General features: G+C 33.7%; 2 protein-coding genes across 2 annotated transcripts in view; one reads left to right on the top strand and one right to left on the bottom strand.

The window, feature by feature from the left end:
- The window catches only part of LOC148620016 (peptidyl-prolyl cis-trans isomerase-like), a 32,861-nt gene extending 24,162 nt beyond the window's left edge, over nucleotides 1–8,699 (top strand). The window contains exons 4-5 of the mRNA XM_088580514.1: nucleotides 4,106–4,181; nucleotides 6,613–8,699. Coding sequence (XP_088436640.1) covers nucleotides 4,106–4,181; nucleotides 6,613–6,784 — 248 coding nt within the window. The 3' untranslated portion in view covers nucleotides 6,785–8,699. The remainder of the gene's footprint in view (nucleotides 1–4,105; nucleotides 4,182–6,612) is intronic.
- A 6,866-nt stretch (nucleotides 8,700–15,565) lies between these two features.
- Nucleotides 15,566–21,478, bottom strand: part of LOC148620015 (RYamide receptor-like) — a 31,399-nt gene continuing 25,486 nt past the window's right edge. Inside the window, exon 3 of the mRNA XM_088580513.1 lies at nucleotides 15,566–16,651. Coding sequence (XP_088436639.1) covers nucleotides 16,250–16,651 — 402 coding nt within the window. The 3' untranslated portion in view covers nucleotides 15,566–16,249. The remainder of the gene's footprint in view (nucleotides 16,652–21,478) is intronic.

Below are 21,478 nucleotides of genomic sequence, written 5' to 3'. Positions count from 1 at the left end.
GGTTGAAAGCGGGGGTATCACTAGTGAGCCATCGCTCACAAATTTTTTGTTGAAGTTTTTACCTGCTTGACACATCTGCATAGCTTTTTTGAAAGATAGTTTATTAACCGAGCAGTCATGGCACATAGACAAAACAAATGTGAGAAAGAGTACCCATAACTTTTTTTTCAATTTTTCAGACACATTGATTTGATGATACACATTGAAAAATATACATGTTAAATCAATCTTCCATGTTTGGTTTCTGTTTCATCAAATTCACTACATACATGTAGTAGTTGCCTCTGCTTATCATAGGATCGAACCAAATATTTTTACATGTATGTCTAAAAAGCTTTAAAATTAGAGTTCTTCCAAAGTCATATAAGTGCATTGTAGACTTTTGTAGTTAAATCACTGTTGAATCCAGTCAAAGCATGTAAATTTGCCAATTTTTGCTGTCTAATTACCATCAACATGAATTATATGACCATACAATCAGGCAAGAGCATCAACACAGCAGCCCAACTAGTTGTAGGACATATTCTGAATTCTATCCGATTACACAAAGGCTGGATTCTGTCACCTCTACAAACTAAATACAGTTACTAACAGCATCCCAATAAGGAGCAGTCCTGAGAGACTCAAAAGGGTATTCAAACATTTTGTATCTTTCGGTACTTTTGGATTCCATGTATTTGTTCGATGGCTAAATCAGAGAATCAGCAAGTCCTATTCTAATTAATTGCAATGGTGTGAAATATTCCGAATAAACATAAAATGAAGACTTCTGGTGAAAAAAAAATCTTTACCAACTAACTTAGACAAGTACTAATATGTTACACAGTTTTCAACGGGTGTCAATTGTTATGCGTTTATGTATTAGATAACAAATGAAATAGAAATATAATTATGCAAATTGAGCTTGTTACAATGATTTAGATACTGTTTACAAGTATCAATGTGTAAAAAAGAGCTTTGTGCAGCATGTTCGTTGGTACATATGTATGCCATGCAATATCTAGACTTTTGATGTTGTTCAAACCTTCTTAAGTTAGTAACATAAATATAATCATGTTGTAAACAGCAAAAAAGGGCAAAGCATCAGGACAAAGAGCTAATTATAGTTTCTTATCTATTTATCATTTTGGATATTGTATTCTCTTTAAACTAGTTAGTGTAAAAAAGTCAAGATGAAGAAAAACGATCATTTCTTCCACTACTGTTTGTCAACAAAGGTGCAATTAATTTGGCTTAAATTCTCTAACACAAAAAACGTAACCGACAAAATTCCCCCATATTTCAACGTCAAGTCAATACCGATTATTCCATATTCCCATACGTCACCCATTGAATCCAAAATATTCAATTATAAAAGGCTATAGCAGAACCTCAAGATTGAGGTCTTCAAGGCTAAAACACCTGACTGTTCTTGCAAAAACTCTCCATTCAAATATGGTCCTTCCGGTCATGTCGTTACGGGAAATTTAGAAATCATCGAAAACGAATCTGCGTAATTTCCTTTCTTAATTTCCCAAGTACCGTGAACCACGCTCTATAAATTGGAATTATAACTAAGTTCTTATGGACGCAGTGGAGGTCTACGCAAGAAAATGGATAAAACGAGAACAAGAAGACATTGATTCTGTCAGAGTGGATAAAGGCCGTGAGGTCTTTCATTTTGAAACATATGAAAGTTTTACGTAGGTCAATGAGTGCCAATGCTACACAAGTTATCAAAGACTCCGATGTAGCAAAAACATTGTTTACTATATACATAACAGATATGTTGTCGTTCCTGCAGACAAGGCCAAAACAACATTGTTTTTTTCTGCAAAACGTATTACATCAAATGTGTATTATCAGAGTTAGACGTAGAAAATAATAGCAGTGATAAGACCTATACTGCCAATACACTCTCAAAAGAAGAGATAATGGATAACCATAAATCCGTGCTATCCTCTTTTGGTCTTTCTACCAAAGATGATGATTGTGATTTACCGTCTATGTACTGGATTCCTAAACTCCACAGGAATCCAAACAAACAACGTTACATAACTGGATCTGCAAAATGTACCACCAAACCTCTTTCAAAACTTTTAACTTCTATACTCACAGCTGTCAAAGAGGGGTGTCCAGTCTTACCACAGCACTTATTACTCCCGTACTGGTATTAATTTAATAAATGGATCCTGAAAAATTCAAAAGATCTTTTGGAGACCCTCAATTCAAGATTATTATCAGAATAAAATAGCATTAAAACCTATGATTTTTCAACACTGTATACTTCTTTTCCTCATACTCAGTTAAAATCCCGATTCAAAAACATAACACATCGTTGGTTCTCCAAAAATGATGGTACACCTAGATATAATAATATAGATTCCTCATACTTTGTAAAAAATAGCTCCAAATCATTTTCCAAATATACAGTTACTGTAGATGTTTTCAAAATGCTTGAATTTTTGATCGACAACATATTTGTCCAGTGTGGTGGACACGTTTTTCTAAAAAACGGTCGGTATTCCAATGGGAACAAATTGTGCTCCTCTACTTGCTGACCTATTCCTTCACTCTTATGAGGCTGACTTTATGGCTGATCTGATCCTAAAGAAAGAACATCGTTTGGCTAGGCTAGTTCCTTTAATCTCAGTTACCTCTATATAGATGACGTACTATTGTTAATAAATTCTGGTTTCGGGACTTGATACATCGCATCTACCCAAAAGAACTAGAGATAAAGAATACTACTCTGTGAAGTCAGCCTCATATCTTGACCTACACTTAGAGATCGATTTTAAAGGAAAACCATAGACCAAACATTACGACAAACGTGATGACTGTTCATTCAGAATTGTCAACTTTCCTTCATCTGTGGCAACATCCCTTCATCATCTGCGTATGGAGTCTTCATATCACAACTCATACGTTATTACATCATATTTCCGCGATTTGGCATTACTTTTCGCAGACATGATGTTACGTTTCTGCATAAGAACTTTTGTCTCTTTAATATTATTTAAGGCTGTTTAACATCTGCATCTTGAAATAATCAAGCACTGGACATGGTGCTCATCTGGTGAAGTGTGACGCGAAGGTACTTATTAACGGGGAGCACAGGTGTAGAAAAAACTAAGATCATCAAAACATTTTGCCAACTCAGGATTTACGAAGAAAGAATGATGTCTATATTAGGGGATGCATTTGTTAAGTTACCACCTTTTTAAATTAGTAAAACTGTTTCCCGAATGAAGTTGCTTTCAGCTTCTTTAACTTTTCTTTTTGACCTGGCAGCCCAGGTAATATTTTTGTTCCACATGTTTTTCTCAAATATATATTTTAGCGGTCCTAGGGTCGCTTATGATATTGACCAGGAAACCAGATTACTTTTCTCCTAAGGTGATGATGATTGGGGGTTTTTACGGTCTTGACTATCCTTACGGATCTCGCACGACCGCCCCTTACGGGGATTCTCTTAGTAATGTCAGTTAATAGCAGAAGGCAGCGGAGCCCAGCCTTCGGGATACCTGACCGAAGAACGCAGTCAGAGTATGTCCTACTAGCGACTGGGCTGCTGTGTTGACGCTCGGGCCTACTCCCAGACCCCACGTGGGTCCGAGAGCGTTCCCCCACTAATTGTTTGGGAGTACGTCAACGTGTATAGTGTTCTCTTAAGGTCACGTGAGAAATCAATACGCATGGGATGGCTGGCGACTGTTCGACCGTCACCACGTGATCAAACAGTCCGAAGAAACAAGTCATCAAATAGTGCGGACATCTATATGAAATGGAAGATGCAAAATTTCTCTTGCATGAGGGTTTTGATAACTATTAATTTTATGGTTAGTTTTAGTCCTTTCCGTTTCACGTTTCACTCCTTTCCATTGACTATGGTCTGTTTCTAGAGACTAGATCGCGGATGCTTGTGATTGCTATTGTAAAACATGATATCTGCTTAACGAAACAAGATTTCATGTGATGCCTAGGTCAATTTCAGCCACTATTGTGGCTTTATTGACAAAAAGTGGGCTATTTTTGTGAAATGAGTTTGTATTTATAGGAGTGCTTACTCTGACAAATTCAGTATATACATGCATATGTAATTGTTATCATTTTGTTTTGATAGGAGTGCTGTCTATGGCAAATTCTGGTCGTAATTCAAATGGGTCACAATTTTTCATCACCACATCAAGAACGCAGTGGTAAGTACATAAATTAAATAAAACATATTTCCAAGGAAAATAGTATACCTATTTTTGTTCGGGGAACCTTGTTATTGCTAAAAATCACATAAATATAAGAATCTTGACACAACCTGAAGTACTGACAGAGTTAACCGCGGCGAAGAAATATATTTTTGACGGAAAATTACAAAAAGAGGAGGGGTCTCAAAACAGAAACTTACAGAGGGGTTGGCTAGAATATCATTTACTAAATGTTGCAGAAAATGAACAAAATTAAAAAGAAAAAAGCAGCGAAGAAGAAAGTATTTCAATTATCACATAATGAATTGTTAAAATGCGTCTGTAGATTTATAGAATAGCAAAATTACAGATATTTCCTTATTTCAGGAAACTGTTTTGTGTAAGAATTCTGAATAATAAAACCCGTATTAGAGTCAGCTTACCCCAAAATACGCAACAAAAAGAATAGTTTTTAATTTCTTTACTGACACACGTTCTATAAGTAAACATAACCAACTTAACTCCATCTTAATTGGAATTCTTTATAAATAAGTAGCATAGTTTTAGTCCCCTAACGGCTTTAACCGAGGGAGATTTTAGATTTGCACTCCGCCTGTTCGTCCGTCTGTCTGTCCGTTATGGCCCTTGAAATTAAAAAAAATTCCGAAAGTTAAACAATTTCCTCAGTTTGTCATTTATACTTGATGTTCCAAGGTAATATTTGCATCAGTGATATAAACAGCCGGTAGGGGCATATGTATTGTTTTGCAATACTCTCAGAATGCTTGATGATAAAGCTATAAAAAAATTCTAAACAAAATAATCCATCATAATTTTATTTCAACACCATAAAAGTTACTACATGTTTTATTGCTTTTCAATAGGCGTGCATGTCGTAATTGCTATGGAATACAAATATGGAATTAAGTGAGGTGATAAGAATTTAGTTCAGATTTATTTAAATTCTTTAAAATTTGTTTGCATGTAATATCATATAATGTCTTCAAATAACCTAAAAAACCAAAACGAAGGAATATCTATATACTCAAATTTTGATCAAATAACATCTTACCGAATCCTGCATAAACCGAACCAAACATTTTCTGAAGTCTCGTCATATCAATACCAATACTTTTTGAAACCTGTGTAAAGCGATCACCTGCCTTAATCAAACAAATCCTTCACTTCGAAAGGGTTTTGGTTTTAGACAGGTTTGAACCTTCACTGTATATTGAAGATAACGCATGGCTACGATCGTCACATAATTGGAAGATAGTTTAAACAGTATCGATCAATTTGAAAAGAGTTTAAACAGTATCGATCAATTTGAAAAGAGTTTAAACAGTATCTACCAATTTAAACTTGACGCAAAAAAAGATGACCGCTTATAGGGTTAGTGCCTTATATCATATGCATTAGAGTCTAATTGGTATTTATCACATTGCCTTCTTACTGTATTTATACCTAAATGTTCCTGCACCTATCATATATTTGAGTTGTACCTCTTATGCTATTAACGTACATGTATATCGTTTGTCGAAAAATGACATAAAAATATTGAATAATATGCTTTTTAGTGTTGCCCGGGATATCAAGTTAGTATTTACATAATATATCCTGTTTATATCGAATCCCTCAACTATTGTTGCTCCTGTCTGGTTTAAACAGGTTCGGTTTTCCTCGGTTCAAAATGCATTTTGAATGATACGAAACAATTACAAAAAGTGTATGGCTGTTTGGTTTATGCAGGGTCCAGTTAAGACAGGTTTGTTGTATTTTCTAAACTTCCGATAGGCGGCGTGGTTGATGAGTTATAATAAGTTCTATTTTCACGATGTGAATCAGCCAGTTATCTTTCTTAATAGTCTGATAAGTGAGAACTCAGTGACATCAGCTCTTCTATGTTCAATATAGTACACAGAAACCTCTGTATGTACTGAAGTGCAATACTGTTGTAGTACATGTTGATGAATTTCAGAAACAGTTTGTCATGGAAGACCCATCTTTCTGCGCTGACCTAGTGACTGTTTTCTGAATTATTACGCATCCCTCCGGTAGCTTATTAGCTCATCTTGAAAAGATCATTGGGCTTCGGTCACCTCTTTAATTTTAAATGGAAACGCCTACTTACGCACTGTGATATATTGTACAATTCGAAATTCCCGCTGCTAATTACCTACACTCCTTACATTGAACATCCTACCTTTTGGTCCAATTTTTTTCAGTACATTGGAAACACTCTGAGTTGGTGTTCGTACCTTGTGATAATTTGTCTCGGTTTATCTAAGATTTACACATTTGTTTTGCCCACATTGGAGACATGCAGTTTTAATTATTCGCATCTGGTAATCTACGAAAAGAGCAAAGAAAGCTTTAAAATGGTAGCTCCGCTTCGACCAGACATGCGTAATCGGTCTTGCTGGTGTTTACATGTTTCTTTTTTTATTAGGCTCGACAACAAACATGTGGTGTTTGGGAAAGTGATTGACGGGTATGACGTTGTGAAAAAGATAGAATCTGTCGGTAGCCGGAGTGGTAGAACAACACAACCCGTGGTTATTCAAGATTCTCATTGTGATGTCGCACAATTTCTTTACAAAGAGGGAATGAAACAAGGATGATTGTGTTTTACAAAACATATTTTGATGTGTTATTTTTTTTTATATCAGGGGGAAGTTTCTGTTCTGGTGAAAATAAACAATGCAGCTTCCTTGCGCGACAAACAATTGAAATGAAAAAAGGCGAGCTTTCGGCGTAACCATTTCTCATATCAACATAAATTTGAATTCCATTTTATGACTATGTTTAATCCTTTTCTTATAACAAAATTAGAAGCGAAACAAAAGCTTAACTAGAAATAAAAGCATTAACAAATGAAAACAAAACAAAAACATGGCAAAAACAAAACCAGCGTGAAAAAAGAACAAAACAAGAACGAAAACAAGTAACAAAGCAAAACAAACGAACAAAGACGCAAAACAACCCAAAGAATTAAAAAAAGAACCCCCCCCAAAAAAAACAAAAAAAAACAAAAACAAAAACAGGGAAAACTATGTGCTGTAGATATAAGTGCCCTAGGCATCATACATGTATTATTTTTTCTTTTCATGGTTTCTGGGTCAATGTCATTGCTGAAGGACCAAAGGTACCCGAGGGTATTCACCCACAAAATATTGAGACTTGTCTGACCATGAATCTTTTCATATATTTATTTCATGCATTATTTCTTTTCTAAATTTTTAGTATTACAAATTTTTAAATTCATAAAACACGAAAGCGTCATTCCTTGTATTGCACTTGTAGAACTTCTTAGTGCTGGATTAGGCTTTCTATTTCGGTACTTTTGGTTCCGAGAGTATTTTGTATGCATTTTTTTATTTAGATCATCTCGTTGAATGTGTTTGATTTTTATGCTGCTGATTAGAGGTTACTCATTGAAACACGTGTACAGCCCCGGGTGTACAGCATATCGAAATCTGCAATATTATACGATTGGTACCTTTGTTTCTTATAAGGTACTCGGATACTTTATCGTGAATATTAGATTTGTATATGATTGTTTTCTTTGTATTCCATAGGGTATTTAAGTCCCGTCATGTGACACCGTGGTTTCATGAGAATGGGTCCTTGTCTACCATTTAAATGCATGGAGATTTGTCATTAACGTATCATTAAGTTCAGTATTATTATCATAAGCAAAATATCTTCTTGTGTAAAAATACTGATAAAAAATGACAAATATCTAGTTTTACAGATAAAATTGACAAGGAAAGCGTAAAATAGCAGATTTTGCATTGTGAAGCAGCGTTTCAATTTCCCGGAAGTAAAAATAAAATACAAATCGGTCTTTTGGATTTCAATACGTTCTACATGGAAAATTTCGGAAGGGAAACTGAAACTAGAACGAGAGTTACAGACCTTATAACCTGATTTAAAAATTTGGGCTTTTGTCACATGACATTTGGCAAGGCTGAAGGATGTCGGAAGTCCTTTCATTAAGATAATAAATGGTGGATATTAGATCTTGTAGGAAGGTTCTAATTATAGCTTTGTAAAGTATACTCGAATTCACCTCAGCCTGCTTGCAGTTTTTTTAGATTAATTTTTTTATTACTCAAAAGTTCCTTTAAAAAACTTGCCATTTTATTGATGTCGTTCTGCACTACAATTCTCATACAATTATTTCTCGTTCTTACCTCCGAGATTGAAAAAATTCAAAATTTATTTTTCCTTCGAGAATTTTGCACTGAAAGTATTGTTTATCCGCCATCTTGTTTCTGTGGATATTTTGAAATGTTCCCTATTATCTCACAATTGATTTGTGTGCTTACTTGCTTACTTAGTCATCGCCTTGCCTTTAAAGAAAGTTCATCTGCCAGGTGAAGACCTACTCTATCGTGTAAAGTTTACATTATTACTTGCTGTCATGACAGGGTATATATTTGGAAGTACATGTTGTAAGAATGTTTATTTGTTTTTTTTGTTTGTTTTGTTTTTTTTAATTTTCAATAAATTAATTATTCCATTTAGTTTCAAGATCACATTTTCTGTCCTTATTCTGCCGATATATTTGGACCAAATGATCGCGCTGTAAGTCCTCGAAGTAGCACGAATTATTTTACATTTTGACTTTTTTCAGTGAACAGTGATCAAATTTACTATTCCTGTTTGATTATTAAGATTTTTTCCAGATAACTGAAAAAATTGAGAAATATTTTGTTATACATCAGTCCAGTTTCTTAATTTAGGTACATTGTCAATGACAGTATTCGATCAATAAAGAAATTCCATGTACAAATATATATACACGAAAGTAACGGATCAACTGTGAAATATATACTCCATAGGCTGGAGTTGTTGGCATATTGACACTACGGAAAGGAGGTTTACGATTGGAAGGACAAAATAAGCACTTTTGTTATTAAATTTCTTAAGATTTCTTAAAATTACAACTTCCTGTATCTTCTATAAACATACATGTAAGACTAACACGTGTAGAAAAATTAAGATGCATCAGTTGTCATTAATTTCAAGTTAATTTTGGTAGATCGGACGTAAGTTATCTTTGAAATTATACTCCCACTCAACGAATGGGTGGTATGTTGGAATCACATTTACCGTCCGTCTGTTTTTCGTCGTAATTATATTTGGCCCAATCGATGGATTGATTGCAAATTTGGTGTGAGGTTTTATACACTATGCGTTCGTTGTAAGCGATTTTAGATGCTGTCTGATATCAACTTCCTGTTTGGTGGGACTTAGCCATTTTTCACTTTATGGAATGATAGAAAAAAATTTCCTCACAAAAATCTAGGCTCCCAATGGATGGATTGGTTTCAAGTTTGTTTTATTGCTCTATGTAGATGGGTCATACGTTGTAAGCGATGCCCAATATCAACTTCAGGAACGAGTGGGGGTATACCTAGAGCACAACAACGCGTACAACTTCATGTTAGATTATTCAGAGATAATACATCGTTTCATGGAAACTGAAATTGAATCGCTGGGCTTGATGCTGCTTTTTTTTTCTGTAGTGACCATTGTTATAATCTACATGAATTTTCATACGAAGATAGAAACAGATCAGCTAAGAGTTGCGTACAATTTGTTCCCATAGGTATTTCAATGGTTTCTTGGAACATCTGTCCTCCAAATCCCACACAAATACTATCGAACTAAAACCTTATTGCTATCAAACTTGAGTATTTCTAGTGAGTAAAAATGTAGTTTTTCCCAAAGTAACCCTTTTTCTCTACCTATCATTAGATAAGCATAATCTGGTCCTGTGTTTTCTATACCAACATTTGTGAATAAGATCACGTAGAACTGACTTTCAGGAAGTAGTTCTTTTTTATTTTCTGCTGATGACTAGAAATAGTGCACAATTCTTATAAAATGACATAGAGTAAGTTTCATTGATTCTTAACCTCAAGTGCAGCTGCTGATAAGATAATAAAGATCATCTCTGACTTAATATATGGACCATATTCTGCAAGAATCCACTTTCATATGTAAATTGTACTTCAAACATTTTGTTTTGAATGTACTTCATAGCAGTACATTAATTAATTATACCTTTAAGCGGTGAATAAAACTATTTATCTTTCGTTAAGTTCAAATGATATTTTCACTGTGTTTGTATAGTTTCCCAAGTAATGACTCACGCATATAGCTACCATCAAATGAAATAATGGAAATGTAAGTGGTGTTGCAGTCAGTGTTGAACTCAGGAAAAATACTTGTACTGATCGACTCACTCTTTTCAAGAAATTGAACGTTTGAACTATTCAAACCGTTTTAGTGCGAATCGTGCATCGATCGTGGGTACGCACATTAGACACTCTCTCGCACAATACTTAAGGATGTTTATAATTTTTGAACAACTCTTAAATGTACATAAATTTGTCTAAAAATCATCGAAGTGACACTTGAGAAACTTTCGCCCACTACATCGGGGTTCATTGAAGCTTCAGAAGTAGTTAAAGTGCAGGCTGGACAAAACTTTGAAAAGACGTCTTTCTTTTTTTCAAAACAGCTTCTTCCTTTTTGGTGGATCTTGATAAAATCCTGCTATCTACGTCGAAACTCGGAACATTTCTTCCGATAATTTTACGAATATATGGAATGCCCTTTGCCGTCTCCCACTTATTACTGATGAAAAATTCCTAAACAAATTTGGCAATTTGCTAAAAGGCATGAAGTCTAATTTGTTGAAAAGGGGACCTGATGCTTTTGCTTTGGACTTCGCTCGCACTTAATGGAGGCCGTTTCCTTCCTCATTTTACGATGGTTTAATGAGAGTTCACACTCACACTCCTTATAATTTATTTCTAATTGATTCAAATCCAAATTTTAATATTTTTGTTCGACATCAAAACATCATTTTGTTTGGGATTATTTGAATCGTTGAGTGCAGGATCGACATTAATGACATCATAGTACCAAAGCAAGTTATACAAGTTAACCAACCAATCAGAAAGATTGTTAAAAATTAAATTATTTTATTCTTCTATATATTCCTTTATTTATCATTTTAAAGAAATACTTGCGACGTTACTAAGGCAGTCATTTCATTTTCAAAAATAAAGGCGTGTCGATCAGTGTTGGTAAGTTTTGTATGTTTCTAAGTTCAAGACTGACCTCAATATCTCTTACATTTCTACTATATCTTTTGATTATAACTTGAACCATTACTTGAAAAAAAAAAAATAAATAATAGAGGACGAAGTCTTCATAATGGTAAGTAAGCGAATTTAACCGTTGACATTAGAAGCACTGAGAGCATGATTTCACTCTGACAGGAAGTTAACTCGTAATACCAAAGGTAATACTGAGGAAGGATCATATTTTATTTTCGTATCTTTAAGAACAGCCTGAAAAATAAACCCTATTCGATGTAAAACTAGAAGGCATTTATTATCAATTTTGAAATAACAATATCATACTTCAACTTCGTCCTCTTACACTTGCCTCATGCAAGAAATGTCAAGTTAACTTAATGAGCACTAACTAGCATTTAATTATCTATTCTTTAAACAACTATATTATCAATGTCGATCATTGAAAACAAATGTTTAAAATACAATTCATATAATCGTTTAGCTACAGGCACAGAATTCCAAAAAAGGGTACACAAAAGTCAATCAAGGTTTTCATGATATCAACAAATGAACTTGAGGCTTAGAACCACCAATGTAATTGCAACGACAATGCTTGAGTACATTCATGTAATTTTCAATCCGAATTAAATTCTACCGTTTTTCAGTCATTATAGCAAAGATACAGAAGTCTCTGACCTAGAATAAGGGAATCATTAGTACGCTAAGGTAAACCATTTTAAATGACTCTCGTGTAAGCATAAAAGAAATTGAAATTGATTTCATTCTATTTCAAAGGAATGCTTTATAGGCTTTGGTGTACCATGTGCACCGACAGGGTTATTAGTAATATCTTTTTTGATAACCGTTTCAGACACCGCCTACTCAATATACCAAAAGGTGAAATTGAAAAGTGACTGGAGTAGATCACAATAGGATAGTAATCTGTATGAAATATCATTTTCCTGGGTTAACAACACTGGAATAAATTATATTTATATATACTTTTAGTAGTCTTCATTTTTTTCAATTAATTTGAAAGAATCTACATTGTCTAAATGGATTAATACTGGCGATTACTATCAAGTGAAAATAAAATGTCAAATACATATTCGTATTATGTTTGTTATCTAGCTTTCAGTAACTGCGAGAGTTTTTTTTTTACTTTAGTAACTTATTTTATAATTTGAATAGGTTACTCCAGCAGTGCTAGAGGTTGTCTTGCAAGCTATTTTCTGACTTGGTGCCATACTAACCTCTAGCATCGGACATGTTGAAAGCCATCGCTAATGTGAATTATCTAATCATGTGTTTTAAAATATTTTAAGTCTTATATTAATATAAAAGAAGTTTAACCTACCGGAAATCAAGTGATAAAAATCCTAATTTTTGTTAAATACCAAGAGAACATTTGTAATGAAGACAGTTATCAAAGTGACCGGCCATTTTGAATTAGGTCTCTAATTTTACGGAATACAATATATTTTTGACAAAACCAACATAAAGTTGGTAAAGGCAATTCGTTGGTTACTTTAGTATGTTCGTTTCGCAAAATTTTAAAATTCGTAATTTTATCAACCGGAATTACACATTCAAAAAGCTAAAAACCAAATTTGAAGTTCACTTAATCTGCTTTCACAAAGGATTTCCAGGATTGCTGGATTTCTAATCAGGTAGGTCATTTGTTCTTCTTCTATTTATTCACCTTATCCCGTGTTATGGTAAAGTAAAAATGCCTTAAATGGTAAATATTTTACAATAATTATGCCGATTTCAAAGAACGGCGGAACGACGGTATGCAATATGGCGCTCGGAAGTAAGAGGTAGAGGTATGGAGAAACGGAATTCCACCTCTTACGTTGTAGGAGTAGAGAATAGGTATGGTGTATATGTCAAAGAGACAACAGCCCCACCAGGATGAAAATGTCAGTCAAAGGCTTCCCATTGGTCTTCATTGAAAGACGATGAAATCCTCATATACCACAAGGTAGGTCTTAGCTGGCCCCAAAACATCATTACACACAGGAACAGTACATCATTATACACAGGCAAAGTACATCATTACACACAGATTTTGTCTGTATGTTGTGTGTTGTGGCATTCCATGAAAGCGAACTGGATATATAACTGAATGAATTTTACAGTGTGTTTTTGTTGTTGTTACAGTGCATCGCTGACCTTATATTAAAGGCGGATGGTTTGACCTGAGAAAACCAGTTTAACCCAACTGCAAACATGCGCCTGTACACAGTCGGGGAGATGTTGCTAATTAATTTGTTTTTGTTTCGTTATTTGATTTTTTTTTTTGGAAGAAGCGCCGTTGTTCTGTTTCTACGGATATTATTACTTTTGTCTCGGGGTCTTTCAGAGAGCTTATTTAAATTGTGTTTACATTTAATGAAGACATTTTGGTGATCCCGTGAGTTTTCACATGTACTATTTTAATAAAGGATAAACGATTGTGCACTTGTTGCGTTTCACATATATGTTCCTTTTGCTATTTTGAGTACTTAGCTCTAAATTGAGTAATCCAAAGATATTACTGGACTTCAAGTATTAAAGTTACTCTGTTATAATTTAATTTCAGAAGTAACACGTTTCCGATTGGATAAAAAAATTGGTCCATCATCTCATAGACCTAATTTTGCAATGAGTGTGACGTCATCAAACTTTTAATAATATACTCGTTGAATTTAGATACTGAAATTAAATTATAATAAATTACTTTATTTGCTACGCAGATTATTTAGTGAGCACCACGTGATAAAGGTTATTTTTTCATTGACGGAAAAATATATCAGTCATTCCTTAGTTATCGAGTTGATATTGCACTGCATGAAATTGCGCTTGCAATATAATACTCTGTGGGAAATAACAATCCAATATAAATGCGATATTCCTTTATTATTACTCGATTACTTAGATGACTTTTATGGTAGATATCAGGCGCGTAGCTGAGGCCAAATTGAAGTGTGGGCAAAATTACGGCAGGGTGTCCCCCCCCCCGAAGCTCCGCGGAGATAGCGTTTTAGAGCATCATTTATGCCTCTCCTGGATGTATTTTATCTAAAGAAAAAAAAAAAAAAAAAAAAAAAAAAAACCAACAAACAAAAAAAACAAACAAAAAAAACAACAAAAAAAACCAAAAAAAAAATGGCAAAATTAAGTGCAGGCAAAAGCTTTTTTGCCTAACGGCAGCTACGCGCCTGGATATTATGGTGATGAGCAAAGAGTATAATATACAATATACAGTATCAGCTAAAAGAATACACAAATTTATGAATGTATCACTTATTTTTCTTAGATTACAATTTTTTTTATATAAACGGTCCAATGAATAGGACAAAAACCATTCAGTGATAGGCACAAATTTTGATTTAAAAAAATCATCTTTTGCATCATTTCTCAAAGTTGAATGTTGTTTTTTGGTTGTTTTTGGTTAACTGCAACGGTTTAAGAGAAATGAATTACACAAAAAGCACTGAAATTCAGTGAAAAAAAGGAGATAACTCATTCATTTTGTGCAGAATTTGGTTGCCTTCTCAGGGAACTATAAAATCATTTTCTAAGCCATCCATTGACGATTAAAGAAATCTTTGTACTATTGGACATACAAATGATATAAACATTACATTAAAGTAAAATAATCAGTGGGTTAAAATTTACCAGGTGCCATCCATCACATAGGAACTGTCTGATTTCTATATGGACAGTCTCTTAACTCTTAATCGATTCGAACATACCACCCACCTAACTGGTTGATGAACAAAACACGATTCATACAACATTATTTATTAGAAAATATCACAGCGATTAATATCATTCAACAACATTATTATTAAATCAATAATAAGCATAGCTGACCTCGACCTTCAGGAAAACTTAAAAATAAATAATGGCGGACCGTGATCTTTAAGGACACGTTATTGCAACATAAGTAGCACTTATTTGGTTGATATGAGTAATTGTTTGAACAAAGCTTTTCATTTGTTGTACCATATCTAGAACAAATGCCTTTTTCTGTAATAGACAAGACTTGTTATAGTGAATGCAAAACACACCTTTCTATTTAAATCTACCTAGTACGTTTTTGATATTTTGTCCATACATTTGTAGAGTTAAGGTGTCGTTTTTATTCAATTTATATATTGAAAAAAATTGTATGAGAATTCATTTTAAATTTTGAAAAAAAATTGTCTAAGAAGAAATATGGGGAAATCAAAAATTGTTCTACACCTTAGTCTATACTTCATAATGTCAATACCATAAGATTAGAATTTTTTCTAAATAAGAAAACGTTTTACGAGAGGCCAGGTCCTTTTAATAGCTTAGCACAATTTGAAACAACTAAAAATGACTTGAAAATGCATAGGCCTTCTATCTCAATTTTAGTTGACCTTAGAAGCAGATCATAATATTTAAGCACCATCACTAGTTTCGAACTTGTATCATGTAAAATGTGAGTTATTCATTTGGTATGCTGTATTCAGTCCACAAAGCAGTAGTAAGTTAATGTCGTTACAAAACCAAAGTCTTCTGCACTTAAGGAGGTAGACCTACGGTAAGGGACACAACTCTTACAAATCATTGGAACGTTTGTATTCAGCTTTTTACATCAATCTCATGTAAGCATTAAAGTAATTTGGACTAATTTCATTCTGTTTCAAATGAACGCTTGATATGCTTTGGTGAAATTGAACATGATACAAACATATCAAGAATTTCAAGAGTTATGTCCCTTACCCTCGGAATACCTCCTTAAGCTGGTCGCGCGTGACTCCCACAATTCTTGTAAGTGTAAAGTAAACAAAAATGTACTCGAACTTAGTCACTCTTCATTTTGTAAAATAATAGTTTACTGAGTGATACAAGTGTTGTCCTTCTCTTCTGTCAGGGTGCACCTGTCCCAATATTATCACATTTAATGTTATAATTTTCATTTGAAATAGCAATGAATTACATATTGCAGAATGTGGTGCGCTTAAAATTTCACAGCGTTTTCAGTTCTGTTGTACCAATATACGAACCATTTGATCTTCGTCGTTTTTTCGATGACCGTCCTCGAATTATTGATCCCGTAAAACTTTTTTGATGTTGATTTATAGGCATAGACACGGTAAATCGCCGAACAGACCTCGATCGACCATTTACGCAAAACATTTTATTGAACAATACGAGAAATCCACTCCGGAAAGTTTTGTTCATATAAAAATATATAATCGGATTCGTCCCACTGTTACTAAAGGCAATAAAATGAAATGTGAGCCACAAGATGTGTGCATACATATGATTATAAATCACTGGATTAACGTCCCCAAGTATCGTTAAGACGTGAAGAGGTAACCACGTCAAAGCATACGTCACTACAACGGCGAACAGCATCTTTAATGTCTGAAAGAGAAAAAAACGAAGATACAATGTGATGAAAAAGATTAAGAAAGTTAACAAGTTACTTTAGTAAATCAAGATTTCACACATGAGACATGTTGGCTAGACTTGTCTTAAAAAAAATGATAAAAAATAAATAAATAAATAAAATAAAATAAAAACAGTATACCCAAAGGTATGCAACAAATATTAGATTTTCATGCTATTGGTGCGAAGTGCTTAAATGCAAATTTGTCTTAGCAATATCATGCTAGAACTGAAAAAAAATATGGCTACAAACACATTTTTTCCAAATGTGATACAAAACCTGCTTATGATAGAGATAATTCTGAAGGAGTAACAACACCGATGATACAAATGAAGGGATTTCGCGGACAAAATAATGCCAGGAACTCCAAAGCCGTTGAAGAAAAAGTACAAACAACACATAATATAACGAACATCATGAACACAACTTCAACCTGGGTAAATCTCAGATGTTCTGGAAGGGTAAGCAGTATGGCAATACATAAGCCTTGCTACTTGTTGAAGGTCAATTGCAGAGTGTATAAAACCTTTCACAGAGGCCATTTATTCAATGGAAACTCGACAATTTTACCAGCAATTAAGATCATTGTGATGACCGTAGACATTGTTTGGAGTGAAGACCGTGATCTATTGGCAGCAAATCATTGTCCTCGTCTAAGGACCTTGATTCCCTTGATTACTCTCTCAAAGTTAAGTCTTTGGTCCTTATCTAGAAAATTGGTTTAACGACTAACATTTCTAGCAAAGCGTTGCTATCTTTTAAAAAAAAAATCCATAAGTGTATAAAAAGATCAGCAAATAGAGTTCACAACTTGTACCCATTGGAATGCCTCTTACCTGTTGAAACACTTATTTACAACATTTATCACACTAAACAGACATAATTATCTATCCAAATATATGAATGAAATGAGAGAAAAACATACATAAATCATGTAAGTCCATATAATCGTAAATTTAAAGCTAGATAATGATTTTAAAAGAGCATTTAGTGAATGTATGAACAAATTTAGAAATAATCATGATTGATATTACGGGCTAAATCAGATTAACAAGCTATTAAATGCAAACACATCAAGTCAAATGCAATTATATACGGGTTTTTAAGTTGCATTGATTTATTTTCAGAAATTTTCCGACTGCTTTAAGATTTTATGTCTCTTCATTTTATTTATGTAAACCTCGATCTTCTATACTGCACAAGCAAAAAAAGTCACACGATTTTCACATGGTCTTTCCATAAATTTCATATTATTTTCACTTAAATCTAGGAAGTAAGGTAAGTGACAGTTCACGTAATATGCATGTGAATCGAGCCATTCACGCAAATTCAAAGTTCACGTTAAGTAAAATACATCTGAAAATCACACTAATTTTATACATCACGTGTATGCCATGTTAATTACGCCAACTCAATGAATTCACGTGAAAAATATTTGCATGTGTATAGTTTTTTCTCAACAATCAGATGACTTATTCTACGATTGAAACTGGAGTAGAATGAAAGAAAATAAATTGGATTGATTGATTGATTGTTGGGGTTTAACGTCCGAGCAGCAATATTTCAGCTATATTCAGACGATGAACATGAAACGGATGATAAAATGAAAATGAAATGACGATGAAACGAAAAACGTGATGTGACACAAGGATAGTAGGGTCGACAAACCTTGATTGCCACTAGAAAAAGGGAGGGATGGGCAAAGTCGGGCAATTTAGCCTCCTGTGGCGGAGCGCAAAGGTTCATACTCCTATCGAATACCACAGCAGGGTTCTTTAGCGTGCGAGGAACGCGGCATCTTTCCCAACGCGGTGCACCACTATGGTTTGCGGTCAGGTTTTCCGTATTATAGCCTGACAATCCCAGCATGTAACATGCCAGGGGTACCCCATTCCACCACCTGGGGCACACATCTCAGTTGCTCTGTGGGCAGAGCGCCCTAGCCCCCGGCTAGGTTTCTGAGCACTATTTAGTCGCCTTTTACGACAAGCTTAGCGCTGCTGCAGGCCTATTCTTTTAACACCCGGACCTGCACGGGGCGAAAATAAATTGGATAGCTAGATCGTAATTATTGAATGTGAAATAGAAAATGACATCAGTATTGTGACACTTCTTGTTGATTTGCTCTAATTTCGATACAACACCAGGAATAGAAAAGGTATATATTAAAAACTTGAACATGTGGTTTAAAACAACAACTAACTGTCGGTAGAGGATATAATTTTTAGTTTATCGAAATATTTGACTTTACATTTAGTGTTACGAATTACATCGATAACATCTTTTGTTTGATTGCACATGCGCCAATACTCATTGCGGCCAATTAAGTTTGGTTGTACTCGACTTTGGTGTGGTAAGTTCAAACACATAAATATCTTGAACTCTACAGAGAACTCGATCATTAAATGTTCTTGCATTATCTCTGTGGTTTCATTATTAAGTTGAATAAATTGGCTCTCAGTCGTAACAAGAGTTTGAGTGTACACAACCGAAAGTGCCACAGTGCCGCACGTGATACTCATATGTTGATTATTATCATATGTTTCAGTTTACATATGATAGTCAAATATTTTTTTTGCAAAAATATGATAATCATTTCTTTAAAATCATAGGATACTTATATGTTAGTAATCACTTATTTACTTGTGATAATCACATCGTAATCATATTACGATATGTGACTTATCATATGATTATCATTTTTGGCCCTCTCGGAATCGTTTTGCTGACCGTGAATATGAAAAAAGAAGTCTATACTACAAAACTAATCTTATAACTGTATTTGTACGTGCAACTAGATACATATTGTAAGCGAAGTTTTTTCGACCTGCTCTCAGAGAAAAAGACTTGTATCGAATTTCAAAAATGGAATAGTTTCAAAATAATTAATACCAGGTTTACAAAAAAATTTTATGAAAAAAAATATAAATGTATTTATAGTAATATAGATGAACTACCATTACTGACTTTTTGTCAATAACATTTTTATTTTCAAATAAAACGAATTAAAATAATTCACTATTATACATGTATAAATTTTTGTGTTACAAAACCCTTCAAACTTAAGGGCGTGTAATACCTGTCCTTGTGAAACCTTTATTTAGCAACCCAAATGCAAATAGTTCATCGAACCACGTGAATGTCATCAACATTGTACTCAATTTCACAGCAGCTCTTAGTTTGATATCATTAATGCATAGTATTCATAAATGCAGGAAATTCAAAGTAAATTCATTCATATACCTGGTTTTGAAGAAAATTTTAAAATGCAAACGATGGAAGTAGGGAGACATTTACTTATAAACTTTGTATTGATTATCATAATGAGGAATAGTTAAAGATTATTCATGGAAAGAACAAAAGATGAGGGATTTTATTGTGTTTTTTCTTTATTTATTTGATAAGGGTTAAAATTGACAATGAGCATCAAATCAATATCATTAACATGGATTTTGTGTGAATATATTCTTTTCAGAGATATAATGATGGCAAAGAAATGAAAAAAGAACCACACACACACACACACACACACACGCACGCACACACACACAAAACAACCCCAAAAACATTCCCTTTCAGACCTATAAGTTGGTTCAATTTGGACATATGAACAAGTTACTGAGGTTAAAAATACTGGTATTAAATGGAACTTTAAACTGTGCCTGGTTTATACAGGATTTCGGATTATTCAGAGTTCACTTTAGGCTAACTAGTCATTATTGTTAGAGATATAAAAAAATATGGTAGTACTAGAACTGTTTATTTAAAAGATAAATCATGGAAACTCCATTTTATCATTGTTTTAATATGGGCTGGCTATTTATGTCGCATTGTTTTATCCCGAGAGATAGCGAAATGTTACCTTACGACATAATTGGTCAGCCCGTGGTAAAACAATGATAAAATGGAGTTCCGTGATTTATTTACATTTCTAATAGGACTAGTCTTTTTAAATAGAAGTAGCATATATGTTGCACGAAATGTTGGTCATGTATTTATCACTTTTTTCTACCATGGCTGTGGTCTAAAGAGCTTTAGAGCACGCCATATTAGAATTTCAAATAAATTGATATTTCATTAACATGGGTGGATATTTGAAAAGATATAATTTGTCGGACGCAACAGATAAATAATTACGACGACGTAGAATTCTAACTTTGTTAATACTTTTATCAAACTGAAAAATGTAAAGAAAATAAACAATTGCACCAACTAACATTTACAAAAATGAACACGAAAATTGACTTGGCAAATCGGATTCTACAAGATAAAAATGTGCACAAATTGTAAGATCAAAAAAAGATCGGTCGAAATAGGTTTTTCTATATAAAGTTACGATTGATCTTACACATGTGACTGTTTGAAAAACAAACCATCATCAGCATCTTGTAAGTCAGTCAAATATATTTGACTAAGGGAAAATGGGCATCAGAGGCATCAGAGATTCTCTTGGGTGGTTCAATAATCGAAGATAAAATTTAACCGTTCAGGGGAAATTGGTCTTTTGCTAATCATGAAAACTTTTTTTCTTGTAATCTGATCTGAATTTCACAGCGTTGTATAACATGTTCTGAAAGCTCCAATTTAGTGTCTATTGTATTTCAATGTTATTTACAGAGTCATCTTCCATTATTTTGAATTCTACAGTACATTCTGTACATATTTTATCTCCTAAGAAAAAGTGTAATATTAAATGTCACATGTAATTTTCTGTTTAGGATAAAATTTGAAACAAAATATCAAAATATTCAGGATTACCAACCATGAAACAAACTTTGCATGAATCTTAGCTGGAGTGTTAC

The sequence above is a fragment of the Perna viridis genome, chromosome 4, assembly GCF_037379345.1.
Source record: "Perna viridis isolate PV_CMFRI_1.1 ecotype Kerala chromosome 4, ASM3737934v1, whole genome shotgun sequence".
Classification (NCBI taxonomy): domain Eukaryota; kingdom Metazoa; phylum Mollusca; class Bivalvia; order Mytilida; family Mytilidae; genus Perna; species Perna viridis.
Note: the sequence above shows the minus strand (reverse complement) of the source record. Positions and strands in the feature narration are given on the sequence as shown.